This window comes from Solanum verrucosum, unplaced genomic scaffold (genome assembly GCF_900185275.1).
Source record: "Solanum verrucosum unplaced genomic scaffold, falcon-dt-bn FXZP01000230.1, whole genome shotgun sequence".
In the NCBI taxonomy this organism is placed as follows: Eukaryota; Viridiplantae; Streptophyta; class Magnoliopsida; order Solanales; family Solanaceae; genus Solanum; species Solanum verrucosum.
This window is the reverse complement of record NW_026019954.1, coordinates 1,365,279-1,380,337: the sequence shown is the minus strand read 5'-3', so window position 1 is coordinate 1,380,337 and position 15,059 is coordinate 1,365,279. Positions and strand designations below refer to the sequence as shown.

The following is a 15,059-nucleotide window of genomic DNA, read 5'->3' as shown; positions in this document are numbered from 1 at the left end:
CAGATAACATCAAATAACATAGTTAACTCAGGAGGAGCGGTTTGCGCGTCCGACCTAGTTGAAGAAGAGCTACTAAAGGAAAGGAAAATAATCAAGGAACCATAAACTATCTCACCCCAAAACTCAATTCCACCAAATCCTTCCTTTTAAGCTACAAGTCTCAGCAACAGTCCAATGAACTCATAGTAACATGACAGAGGAAGCAGTAAATGCTAACCAATCTTATGGAGCAAGATATTGAAATAAAAAATCCAAAGATGATGATACAAAATAAATTTCCAGTACCTAACATTCATCAAGATCTACTTATCTATATCCTCGTCTCGGAAACAACCAAGATGAAAGAACTTCCTAGTTGCAGTTGCAGAATTCTTTCCATCAAGACTACAGAGTGACAAAGCAGGAACAACCCTATCCCCTCAGCTAGCCAAATGTACATTGGACTTTTGCTCGCAGAGCTAGAATCCTTGAAATTCTTAAAAACAAGCCAGTAAAATACAGTAGCATTTATCAAAAATCTTTGTATGCATTACAATGGCATTTTAGACAACCTCCATTGCTCCAACACTTATTATTACTGTTAAGTGTCTTCACGAAAGTATTTTTTTCCAATTTCCTCCCTCAAGTAAAGAACACTATCTTCTAAGAAACTCTTCTGTTCTAGAAGCAGATTAAAAATCTACAAAGTCTAAGAAACTGATGTGAGGAGGAAAGAACTACATCCAACTAAAGTATTGGTTGAGAGGCTGAGAAAATAGCTACATCCAAATGCTCTAACGGTGTTCTTTTCTGACATCCCTAGTCATACAAGGAAACCAATATGTTTGTGGCCATATTGCACAGAAAGATGCATGGAATTCAACCTTAATAAAACTTCTATACATAAGCTGATCCAAGAAGGAAGTTCACTCAAAGCTAATTCATATATCCTCACATACCAACATATATGACAGCATCAAACTAGAAGCCCTTGAGTAACACCAACTATGATTCTGTTAACCCATGAATCAGCAAACTTAACAGGCAAACATTCAAATGCTAAATAAGCAGCTGTAATTACTAGAGAGTGAGACAAATATGGTTTATATCCAAATAGCAAATCACACATAACAAGCTCCAAAATATGCTACTTGTAAAGACAATGAGCTGAAACTACACAAAATGAGAAATTAACAGAACTACAAGCAGAAACAAACCTAAAAAGGAAGTTTGCCTTAAAATAGTTTACTCTTTCTAGATATCAATCCCAGAAGCATTCATAGCTTTGCGCATCAGCTCCCCCTGCTCAGCAATTAGATTCACCCTCCTCAAGCACAAGCCAGCCTCAGCTACCTGCAAGGATGTCGACTTTTTCTTAATCTCATCCAACTTCTCAATGCTAAGCAACCCAGAATACTCTTCAAGCCACTTCTCCAGAGCAGCAACACTTCCCCCACACGATGTCAAATTCAAATTAGGTGTAACCTCCACAGTCTTCTCCACCTCCGCACTCAGTTTCTCCTCCTTCACTACATCCAAAACCCCATTATCTTCATCTCCACTGTTGCTTCGTCCCTTACTTGCAGTTACATTCTCCACTTTAACAACTTCAACTGGAACTTTGTCAGTTTTCTCTTTACCCCAAACCTTTTGAGACAATTCATAGGCTTTTTGCTCGTGGGGCTTGGAGAAAGTCCTTTCCTTTCCCTTCTTCTCTTTCCCAGCATTGTTTTCATACTTCTTCTTCAATCTCCTAATCTTGTCTTGCAACTGGGCCTTAGACACATCTACGTGCAAAGACTTTTTGATGAATTCATGAAATGCACTCAAATCCGCAACTGGGTCGGCTTTTTTCTTCGACCTGTAATCAGTCATGCCTTTCAGGATAGCAATTTCGTCATCTTCACTCCACAATCGCTGAAACAACTGCCTTTTCACGTCATCAGTGGGTGTTTTCGACACTGGAGTTTCAATCTGTTTCTCTGGTTTCTTCTTAGACCTCTTCGATTCCTTAGCTTCACCGTCATCCACCGGGCGTTTAGCTCCGACAACGGCAGTGGACTTCTTCGGAGAAGTGAGTTTTGCAGTAGCATCTGCTTTCGATTTAGGTTTCTTCTCAACGATAGGCGCAGCTTTTTTCGGCTCATCCATGGGTTTGGAAGCTATGGGTTTAACAACCGGGTTTGGTTTCTGTGTTTCGGGATCCGGTTCGGACTCGGAATCAGATTCCTCTTCAGTAGAAGATGAAGAATCATCCTGAGGTTGTGGCTTCTTTGGAGCGGCAACTGGTGGTTTTTTCGGGGGTTGCTCTTGTTCAGGTTCCGATTCCGATTCTGATTCTGATCCCGATCCCGATCCCGATTCAGTATCCGCGTTCCCCGGCGAAGAAACTTCCATCTCCTCGCCGGATTCTTCTTCTTCTTCTTTCTCGGGACGATTCTTAGCCATTGGAGAGTGTAAGCGATTAGGGCAAAAGAGTGTAGCTGCCTCCCTCTTTTCTATTTTTTCTTTTAAATCAAGTTCAAGTATAAAGATGGTGATAAATTAAAAGTTAAATAATTAATAAGTGGGGAGGCCATTGAGAATTAAACACTTAGGGGTCGTTTGGTACAAAAATGAGTAATGCAGGGATTAGTAACGCAGGGATTAATAATGCAGGGATTAGTAATGCAGGGATTAGCAATGCAGGGATTATTTTTTATCCAGTGTTTGGTTTATTGCTTATTCAAATCTTGTGTTTGGCTTAGAACTCTTAAAAAAGAACTTTTTTCCAATTTTACCCTTGAATTATTATGTTATCTATTTCATGTAATTACCATATTTATTACGTTTAAAACTTGAATACGAAGTGCTTAACAAATTTAATTCACTTGAGGAAGTCTCAAGTCATAAACGAGAAGACGTTATTTTAAGTACCCCGACCAAGGCATACCTCCCTCCTCTCTTAAGAAAACAAGAAAATATAAAATAAAACTAAAGTTCAAGTAGTGTGGACAGCAGCAGAAGTTTCTAATGTTAAAAGAAATATAGTTTGATCACAGCTTCATATAAAGTTAGTAAAATTAAGCAACATGAGCAAGCCACCTTAAGCTTTCCTGCTACATTGTCTCTATCCCAAATATTGAACATTGTAAAACTTCAAACATTTTCTTTGCCAATCTATCATAGACAATGCTGCATAATCCAAAGACGAACCCCTTTATTGCAGGTTTGAGGTTTCTTTCAACTGTTTCAAGCGAATCCAAAGTCTATTTTTAGCTGCTGCCAGTTTTGTCCGAAAGGACTGTATGAACCTACCCCAACTCCTCATTTAAGTTTAAAGTATGAGCTTGAGCAGGAGTTCCTGTCTCATCATCGTACATACTGATATCCTGATTTATGAATGATGCATGTAGGACTTCCGCGACTTCAATAAAGATATAGAGCGATATGGAAATTAAATAACCACACAAAATAAGTGCAGTGAGCAAATACAGAAGGCCAGACAACTCAGTCTCACTTATATCAGCTTGACTTTGAAGTGAAGCACAACAAAGGAAAAGAAGCAAAAGAAAGAATATACGTATCGAAAATCCATTCATTTCACATTTCAGTATATACTGAGAAAAGGAGAAGCGAGAATCATGTACATCAATTGACAAAAGCAAGCCAAATAAACACATTTACATACATCATTTGAGTTTATCACAAGTGACACCACATTCAAGTTTTTCCATAGATTCTAGTTACACAAAAGCTATTGTCCTCGTGTCCGTCTTACGCCAATCATTTTCAATATAGGACATAATCTGAGGTATCAGAAAGTGACACTACACTCAAATATTTAAAGGTCTTCAATTAAGCAAAACTAGCAAAATGAACTTTCCACTTATCTTGCAGTCTACCATACTTTAAAGTTTATCATTGATGATCATAAACATCATAGTTTGACGCTCAAGTTCACCCATGCGTATAAATAATTCCATCTTTTTGACGTCATCACAAAGAACCATTGTTGCTTTGATGCGTTGCTCTGTGGAGTACAAGTCAAATATAGGGGATTCAATGATGGAATAAATTTGATCACGAAGATCAGATTGGTCACGATTTCCAATCTTGTCAATCAAGGCACCCATTCGTTTGTCTTGACTGTCAGTAAAGTTTTTTATAACCTCAACCATACCCTTAAGAAATATCTCAGAATCATTCTCCGGGATCTTTTTTCTTTTCTTGCATTTATCCTTTTCATTGACATTAGACGACCTTTTGGTATACTCACCTTGTTTATTGGTTTGTTGAAATCCAGCTTCTTCAGGTTCAAATGTTCCAGCATTTTCATTTTGAGATGCTTCAGGAAATGTAGCAGCTCCAGTAGCATTTCCAGCTTCTCCCGTAGTCACATTAGGTCTATGACTAGAACCAGCTTCTTCATCGCCATCAAGATCAATAGGAAATTCCAAACTCATATCGTTAAACAGTACTGAGGATTGACTCCTTTGAATTTCCTCAACAGCATCTAATAGGCCTTCTGCAAACTCCCCTGTTGCTCTATCCTTGCCAAAGATTTCCTCCCAATCCACAAACATCGGCCATTTTTTCTTATTCATGTTTTTGGCATTTGGATCAACCTAGTAAATAATCACAAAATAAAATAAAGTGATATAATATTACTCAGTTAATAACTCTTTCAGAGAACACATATATAAATACATAACTATAATCATGAACAACTAAAAAGCTCTCTAAGTTGTGCAATCGATATCTTTGAAATCTAAATTTATTGGACACAACTTTTCAGTATTCAAGCTAAAAGACTTATTAATGCTCACTGTAGCAGCTATGTTTGGGTTGACACTAATTCATATCGAGAAAGGCTTTGGTGGCCCGGGACAGGGTGTGCACTCCCAAAGCAGTAGTTGACTTAAACCTTACCAACATTCAACTCTGGAACAAGACAAATATAGACGAGATTGGTGGTTAGTTATCCCCTATCAATGTTTATAGTTGAGGGCAAATCGAGGATTACCCGCAACTTTTGTCCATAAATTTAGAACACAAGGAACGTAAAGTCTGAAACAAGATCATTCATTTGTTTATCCGTGAGAACACGAGGCTAGTATGATGGATATTATTGAAGTGGATGCAGAAGCACGCTTACTTTTCTAGTGATAGTCGTGGACAGTCCACATGAAACATATTCAACAAATTCACTCCCTAGTGAAGAAGTGCAGATCTAAACAATTAAAAGCATCAGGCAGATAGTGTAAAAAATTATAATAACTTTAATAAAGTATTAATTACCTTTAGGAAGTCATCCCAAAATTTGGGATCATCAACTATTATAGCTCCATCACCGTATTGAAATCCCAATCCACTTCGACTCTTTAGCATAGCTATACTTGCATAACATCTCTTCCAATATCTTATTCTAGATAAGACATGTGGTTCACCTTTCAATCCGTTGTTAGGATGATGTTCACATAAATAACATTTTAATTCCTTTAGGTATCCCGGCTCGAAGGTTCCATTATCACCTCTCCAACCATTAACACATAACTCTTTTAATCCATCTATAAGAGTTTGTTCTTATGCTGCAGTCCATGTCCTTCTAGTCGAAGGAGTTGAATTTCTTGATCTTTTTGATGCGTGGGAAGATGTTTGACTGCTCATTTTGCCTTTATATTCTTGTGGAATAGATTATAAAAATAAATATGAAGAAAATTATAATGATAATAACAATAATGCACACATTAAATAGTTGAATAAATCTATAACCTTATCATGAACTTAAGAACTGATTATAGAAACACTTTATATAAATAAAAAAATGTAGGAGAAACTGATATATTCAGGAAGTAGTTGGCTCTCCAGATTAGTAGCTTAAAAGATATTGCATTCAACAGGTGGTCGTGCAAACATTCACAAGTGGAATTATGTCAAGAAACTGACTAGCTTCATGTGGATACATTGTCTACAATACATAGGTAAATTCCTTTCTCTATATCCTTTTATGTAGACGTTATCAATTTGTTCCTTTCTCTAATGACCATCTTCATGGTTGCTGGAAATCAAATATATGAAGAGCAATACTAATTCCTTTCTCTCTATATGCATACTTATCATTTAGTTTTCTTTTCCTCTATCAACTTTCAAAAATTATAATCTGCACTAGTGTTGCAGGGTTCTTTTAGTTTTAGGAGATTGGAGTTGTAAAATAAAGTCAAAATTTACTAGTGATGAAGAGTAATAATTATAACATATTAAGAAAACCACAAATTTCATAATAACATATGCCAAAAGTTACAAAAAGGATTCAAGACTCCCAATTAACTTGTATAAGATCACTAGATCACTGAAACAGAGGAGAGATTCTAACTTTTGATATAAGGCTGACCTTAAAAGCCCAAGTTAGCTAAATTCATCGCAAAAAAAAAAACTTAACATGTCATCACTGATTAGATCTTGCATTCCACATTGATTGAGCCAACTCATCCCTCCAAGTGGTCCACTCTTCAGACGATTCAACAACATCAATATGTTCAGGTTGATTCTCAACCTGTTCTTCCATATCCATGTCTAAAGGATCCACATCCATCTCTCTACGGATATAGTTGTGAATCAAACAACAAGCACTTATTATTCTGTTATGAACTTTAACAGAGTACCACGAAAAGCTCCTAAGAATTCCCCAACGTCCTTTCAAGAGACCAAACGCCCTTTCGATAACATTACGAGCCCTAGCATGCTTCATATTAAAAAGTTCTTCTCGACATCGAGGTGGGGGGTTGTCACCTTGCCAATCCCTTAACCAATATCTATACCCTCGGTAAGGTGAAAGAAAACCTTTTCCATTTGTATATCCTCCATCACATAAATAATAATTACCTATAATATAAACATAAAATTTAGTTACCTTTCTATTCTTTTCATGTACAGTTACCTTTTCAAAAAAATAAATACATCATTCTTTTTGTGTTCTTATATGCATATATACATGGCATACCCTCAGGAATTTTTAAACCATTGCGCCGCACTACAGCGTCTCGTAATACACGACCATCAGCAGCTGATCCTTCCCAACCAGGTAACACATAAGTAAAATTGAGATTTCTATCACAAACTCCCAATACATTAGTAGTTATATCTCCCTTCCTTGTCCTGTATCTTGGTTTGTACTCAGATGGAACTCTAATGTGAATGTAAGTACCATCTAGTGCACCTAAACAACCCTATAAAAAATATAGAGTTATCTCGCACTAAAACGAAGTCTTAGTAAAATTACCTTATTTAGTCATATACAAATGCTAAAATTAAAAATCTCACCTACCTTAAACCATTTCCATCGATCTTCAATCTCATCTTCAAGGATCGGTTTAGGATTGACAAGGAACAATGAAGTTAGTTTGAGTATAGCTCTCAAGCATTCATTAAAAGCTTGACTTACGCTCCATCCAGATCTAATATAATCGACCTTGATAGATCTATTCTTCTCGTGATGAGCCAAGATGTTTAAGAACATTGCTAGCTTTTCACTACTTGACATATATTTACCATCAGTCAAACCTCCGACATCCTTAGTAAATAGAACTAAATTAGGAAAGGCATTTCTATCCATTCTTAACTTGTCGATACATACAATGTCACTATCATTTATGATACAATTTAAGTGAGAAATAACTTTTGGTATTCGGACACTCATACGGTACCTAATCTCATGCACATTTCTGTATTGCCTTCTTAGTGAATGACCATGAATAGCCATAAAAAGGCAAATAAGGACTACAAGAAATTGTTGGCACATTATCTCCTCAAGAATAATATAATCAGTACTCGAAAGATGTTGAAGATCCATAATAACACCTAAGTTTTTCATAAAAATTAGACAAAATCAATACACACAATATGAACAGAAATCTATAAATTTTAAGCATAAATACTAATAGTGACGATGTTGTTCAGAAACTTTCAACCCACAAAATACTAATTAATTTGCAAGCACATTTCAATTCACCTATTTACAACCATTTGGGAACAAGAACGAAAGAAAAGAAGAAAAGAAAAAAGTTCAAACCTGTATAAACCCTACACGGCTAATAGTGACGATGTTGTTCAGAAATTAACCCTACACGCTACGCCTTCTCCATAGCCATAGAAGAGAAAAGACCGCGAGAGAAAAAGGAAAGGCGCCAAAAAGCAGAATAGCGTGAATTCTTTACCAATTCTGAAGGATGTATATAGAAATTGAGGGGCAATTCAGTCATTTCGTTTCCTTGTCCAAGTATTAGTAAACCTGGGATTAGTAATCCCTAGATATCCTTGGTATTAGATAAGACCACATATGATGTATTAAGTTATCCATGTATTAGGTATGTTTGAGTTGAATTGTGTAACCAAACATTGTATTAGGGGGATTAAATTTTAATCCAAGGACTATTTTAATTAATACATCCTACCAAACGGCTCCTTAGGGCCTGTTTGGAAGGACACCCTGGTAATTGGATTTGGTGTAATTGGTGTAATTACACTGTCTTGTCCTATTTGGAAGGATAGGTAATTACTTGGTCAGGTAATTGATGTAATTGGCAGGGGGTAATTACACTCTACAATTCACAAGCAGATGCTGTGAATTACTGGTAATTACATGGTGTAATTACCACCTGATTACTTTTTCATTTTTTTTAATTTCTACTTTTATTTTTTTACTTCTATTATTTTTATTTTTATTATTCTAAAAATTTGTAAAAGTCTATTTTTTTATTTTGTATTATTATATTTCATTTTATTCTTGTTCTCAACCTTACTTTACGTGACTCAATGTAATTTTCTCGTATTATCTATTTCTTTATGTCATGTTTATTTTCTCATTAGCATAATTTTATTAGTATTCTAATTTTAAATTAAAATATAATTTATTGTTAAGTAAGGTTATAGACTTACGTTTTCTTTATTATGAAGAAATAAAAACAAATCATATTTATTGTTATGTTGAAATTTGTTATAAGAGTATTATGTTAAGTTTTTTGTTTTGAATTTATTACTTATGTTATATTTTCAGTTTCATTTGTTTTAGTAATATTGAATTTACATTGCACGTCATTTTTTAATTAGACTTGATAGATTATATTTTTGTCAAACATTTAATAATTTATGATATTTTATTTATATATTACTATTCTTTTTATCAAATATGCATTTCACAATGTTCATAGAAACTTCATACTTTTAGTTGTTACGATCAATTCAATTGAAATATATTAATTTGAAAAAATATAAATCAATTATTTTTTCATAATATTAGTTACAATAAATATGTTTATTAATTAATATATTTTCAAAAAAGAATATGTATCTTAAATGTTTAATTTAATGTCATTTAGAAACCTTCTTATTTGTCTAGTATAAATTTTAAATGATTAATTTTTATTTTAAAATTTTATTATAATTTTATTATTGCAATTGTGTATCCAAACAGAACATGTGTAATTACAGTGTAATTACACTGTGGCAACCAAACATGTCAGTGTAATTACTAGACTGTGTAATTACTAGGCTGATAATTACTACCCTAGTAATTACACCAATTCAAATTACCTGGTGACTTTCCAAACAGACCCTTATATTTTCAAGGTTAGTCAAATTAAAATTAGTTCAAAATTTAAAAAAATACTATTCCCTCCATCCAAACCTTTTTTTATAAGAGATGTACCCATTCCATTCATTTTATTTGTCATATGTTTTTCACAATCCTTGAAGATAGGGGAAATTAAGTCAATACCTCATAAAAGTAAAATAATTACAAACATATACTCATTTATATTCATATCCCACTAAATAATTATATTATATACCCCTAACGGATTTCGCTTAACTGAATCAGTATCATATATTGTATTGGTATCATTAGGACTGATAATTTTGTTTAACTGGTACTAAATCAATATCATATAATGTATTGATATTATTAAGGATAATAATTTCACTTAATTGATACTAAAGCAGTATATATATATATATATATATATATATATATTGTATTGAAATCATTAAGGAATTTCTCATTCAGAAATTTCTCATTTATAGTATCATTGACTAATGAGCAATTTTTGAACAAGAAACCTTAATGATACCTAAAATATATGTATACTCTTATAGTATCATTGATGAATGAGTAATTTCTGAAGAAGAAACTTTAATGATACCACAACAATATATATATATATATATATATATATATATATGATATTGAGTATCAGTCAAGCGAAAATTATCAATTTTAATGAATGAGGGGTATGGGTTGTAGTTATTTATGAGATAATAGGTATTTCATAAATTACTTTGGATTTGGGTATGAACTTGTAACTATTTTAGACTTTATGACTCATTTATGTAGTTTTTCCTTGAAAATATGCTTCCTCTTTTTCATAGTAGTTGATTATTATATTAACCATAAATATCTCATAATAAGTTGACCACCTTATTAAATCAAAGAATCATTAGTTATTTTTTTGCCTATATTATCCTTATAATTAATTTTTTTTAAAGTGTATTTGTAAAATTCTCAAAAAGTTTTTTATTATTTGTGATTTCTTAAGTACCATGTCAAATGGAAAATGATCAACTAATATGGGACCAGAGGAAGTAGTTTCTTTTATTCAAATTTTAGTCATGTTTCTTTTACCTGTTTATCAAAAAAATATTAGCTATGAGATTATTTTATCGTTAATTATATTTAAAATATTTTTTTTATCATTGAATATTTGTTTTATTTGAATAAGAGGTGCTTGTAGTACAAAAATAATTACTCCAGAGGATAAAATAAAAATAATAATTAACTTTATCTTAAATTTTGTAAGTGATAACTAATTTGAGATAATTATTACTTAAAGATCACAATAGACAATTTGAGCGAAAATAAAATTACTTAAAGGAATAATTTGACTAAATTATCCTTTGATCTCAAATTAATATTATTGCTATCTTTTCCACACTTATCGATTAAAAAGATAGGAAAAATAGTAATGTTGGTCCTCGAATAATTATCTTATTGTGATTTTGATCCTTCTATTATACAACTTAACAAATTTGACCTTCAACTAATAATTGCTAAAGTTTATAGATTTGATGATAACTGTCTAAAGCAACATATATATGTTCATTCTCACCTATCCTTTTACTTCTACCACTACTCAAGTGTTATCTTTAAGGACTGAATATTTAATTTACTTTCACAATTGTTTTATTGATGACTGGCAATGTCGTAATGTACCTATTTTACATCTTCTTTGTACACGTCTATTTAACTCTTCGTTTATGAATCTGTTAAATACTTTGTATTCCTAATCAAAAAATTTAACATTCATTAGCTTTAAAGACCAATTAACATATTTTAATTAATTAAAAGCTAAATGCGCTAAGTCATGTAATAAGAAGATTCAAATCACAATAATATGCCAATATTTAAGGACTAAAATTGTTATTCCCCCCCAAGTATAATACTTAGTGAATACAAAGAGTAATTATATTTAATTTTCCAAAATGACTATTTTAGACCACGTATCTTCAATAGGGCAGTTCTGTTGACTAGTTGAATTACTCCTATTTATTTAGGATTGATGGACGAACTAAAATAATTAAGGACTGTACGAATCATAAAATTTCAAATAAGCCATCATTCAATTAAAAAACACGATTAAATTACATGTTTTTAGTATTGACTAGCATAACTTTTTTGTTATTTATTCCAACCACAAAACAATTCAAATCCGTTTGGTTTTCCCAAGAGTAGAACAGATAAGATGTAATTTTTTATTTTTCAGACTCGTTAATCGATAACGTTTTGAACATTTCAAATTTTAACAAGTCTCGATTAGCTTTAGAAGTGCTCATCTCGCAACAACTTTTGGCATTCTCAATTAAAAAAAAGTTGTAATTAACAAAACAGTCAATTTAAGAAGCGTTCGATTGAACAGTGCTTGGAAAAAAAGTTAAAGGGGTACGACACCAGAAAATCAAGCACAATAAGCAAACCCTAGAGCATAGCATCAACAAAGCGGAGTAATTGAAAGGTTCTAATGACATCAAATTGATATCCCAAAACAGAAATCCATCGAGCATTGCTATTATAGCCGGTAGGGTTTCATGCAACTTGCTGAAACCATAATCAGGAGGAACATTGAATGTATATTGACAAGAGAAATACGAATAAAAAGGACCATATATTGTCAAATAGCCAGTAATCCACAACCATCCATATCTATTAACCTATCAAATACGAATATCCTAAAGAACAAAGAAAAAAAAAACAGAATTGCAAAAGAGGCTTTAGCAATCTAAGCAACGACAAAGCAGGGCATTCTAAGCCCTTTCTCCCCTAATCCTTCTGGCAAGCTGGATGTCCTTGGGCATGATTGTAACACGCTTGGCGTGAATGGCACACAGATTTGTATCTTCAAAGAGCCCAACAAGGTAAGCCTCAGCTGCCTCTTGCAAGGCCAACACAGCATGGCTCTGGAAACGCAAATCAGTCTTGAAGTCTTGAGCAATTTCACGAACAAGCCTCTGGAATGGCAATTTCCTGATCAAAAGCTCAGTACTCTTCTGGTACTTGCGGATTTCACGAAGAGCAACGGTTCCAGGCCTGTATCTGTGAGGCTTCTTGACTCCTCCAGTGGTTGGGGCAGATTTCCTAGCGGCCTTGGTGGCAAGTTGCTTCCTTGGAGCCTTTCCTCCAGTAGATTTACGGGCAGTTTGCTTCGTACGAGCCATCTGATTTTCTGCAAATAATAATTATCTTCGGTTAATATTCATGAATTTGAGCATATGAAATTAAATCACGAATCCTAGGGTTCCTGTGCTCTAGATTTGGATCGACATACAAATTCAACACACAAAAAGAGAACAATTCATCATAATTTCAGATCTTAGAAGAACAAGAAAAAAGAAACCCAGTTATACGAAGCGGTAGTCCCAAGAATCCCCAAATCAAAACCCTAGGATTTCAAACTTAAAATAAAAAAGAAAAGAGAGAAATTATCGCAATCGAAACGAAGAAATCATGACTAAAATTCAAAATTAAACTAACTTTGATGAATAAAGAAGAGAAACAAGAACTCGAACCTTAAATTTGCTTGAAGTTGAAGGCTTCTAAAAAGCTTGAAAATTCTGGTAGACGAAGAACTTTTCTGTTTAGAGCAAACGTGGATTGAGATCTATTGTGTTGATGGTATTTATAGAACGTGTGAAAGCCGGGGTTGGTTAGGATTTCTTTCACCGTGTGTGCTTTTTAGAAGTACGGTTCGACGGTTGATAGTAGCTCTTTTTGTGTTTTCTTAGTATCAAATGAACGGTTGCGATCTGGAGTTACTTTTCTACACGATCCGCGAGGACATATACTCGCTCTCTGATTGGTTCTTATTGTGTCACGAGGATTGAAGGTTCATTAAGTCGGTAAATTTTCTCATTTCGTTTTACAAACATCCGGATCCGGACCTTTTGGAGTATCGGGTCTACAGCATTATTTTTAGTAAAACTATGCAAATCACATAGTGTAAAACAAAAATTACCTCTTATCCCTATTCTTTCACAAATTACAAAAATCTCATCTTTTTAATAAGTATCGGATACATCATTACGCCGTGTGATACATTATATTGGATGTATGATTATCAGTTTGTTGCGTGAGGTAAGGAATTAGAAACTGAAAATTTAATTACATCCCCCAAATACACTACCGTTATTAAGTCCCTCAAAATATGGCTAAATTTATTTGTTTCAAACATTCAGTTTCAGTCTATATGAAACACTAAAATAATTAGAAAATACAAGTTTTGAATTGTTTATCTCTGTTCGTCCAAAAAAAGCTTCAGAAATGTGGTGCATAATTTTTCAGTCACAAAATTTCATTAATGTAATTATTATCATACTTATCAGATAAAAAATGTCATTATCATCACACGTAACAGATAGATAATTTCTGAAGTCCTAACTGAACTAAACATAAAATTAAAAGCGAAAATAAACATTTTTAAACCTCAAAACTCTTCCAAAATCAAAACTATATTATTATAAGGGCAATAAATACTCCAAAACACTAATTAATATATCTTAAAAAACAAAAAGCATTGCATATGTCTGTGAACAATAACATAGAAAACTAACTAGCCTACATTAACAAGTTCATTTTCTGCTACTGGGTTTAAGACACTCTTCAACCTTGGAGGGTCATCATTGTCGATAACATATCCAGCATTGGCCTTGTCGAGACCATACTTCATAACAGCGTTGCATATTTTTGCGAAGATAATCACTTCGAAAGCTATCATATGACATGTTGATTTTGTCACTCAAGAATTCAGCAAATGCAACTACGAACATTCCTCAATCACTAAAAAAAGAAGATACATAATGATGTTGATACTTAATAGAAACAAGGGTGCCCTGGAAACAATAAGCTTACAGATGATACATAAGAATGTAAAAGTGTACTTGATACGTAATTCTAACTACAGATTATAAATATGATGTTGATACTTAATAAAAACAATAAGCTTTCAGATGATACATAGGAAGGTAAAATTGTACTTGAAACATAATTCTAACTACAAATTATGAATTAGTCAACTTGATACTTAATAGAAATAATAAGCTTTCAGATGATACATAAGAATGTAAAATTGTACTTGATACATAATATTAACTACAGATTATGAATTAGTCAACTTGATACTTTATAGAAACAATAAGCTTTCAGATGATACATAAAAATGTAAAATTATACTTGATACATAATACTAACTACGGATTATGAATTAGTCAACTTGATACTTAATAGAAACAATAAACCAAATTATGAAACATTATGTTGTTCTGCAACATACATGTAATCCTCTAATTTGAACTTTAAACTTTCATACACTTTTGAAAACAAAAAAAATGACCAATAATGCCTTTTCTGGTAAAATGAATAAATGACACACAAAACAACCATTTGATAAATTAATAATAACTATCAACAGTTCTATCTCATTATTTGAATTTTAACTTTTTGATACATTAGTCGTAATAAATAAACAAATATATCAAAAATTAGGGTTTTGTGTAAC

At 32.9% G+C, this 15,059-nt stretch overlaps 2 protein-coding genes across 2 annotated transcripts; both read right to left on the bottom strand.

Moving 5' to 3' along the window:
• Positions 1–1,069: 1,069 nt before the first annotated feature.
• LOC125814199 (GLABROUS1 enhancer-binding protein-like) lies at positions 1,070–2,475 on the bottom strand. Its single transcript, XM_049493654.1, has one exon. It carries the CDS (start codon positions 2,425–2,427, stop codon positions 1,234–1,236), a length of 1,194 nt encoding a protein of 397 aa, XP_049349611.1. The 5' UTR covers positions 2,428–2,475; the 3' UTR covers positions 1,070–1,233.
• A 9,679-nt stretch (positions 2,476–12,154) lies between these two features.
• On the bottom strand, positions 12,155–13,156 carry LOC125814164 (histone H3.3). The gene is made up of 2 exons (XM_049493621.1): positions 13,075–13,156; positions 12,155–12,731 (listed from the first exon to the last, which is right to left on the bottom strand). The coding sequence occupies exon 2, from the start codon at positions 12,721–12,723 to the stop codon at positions 12,313–12,315; it is 411 nt and encodes a 136-aa protein (XP_049349578.1). The 5' UTR covers positions 12,724–12,731; positions 13,075–13,156; the 3' UTR covers positions 12,155–12,312.
• Positions 13,157–15,059: the final 1,903 nt, after the last annotated feature.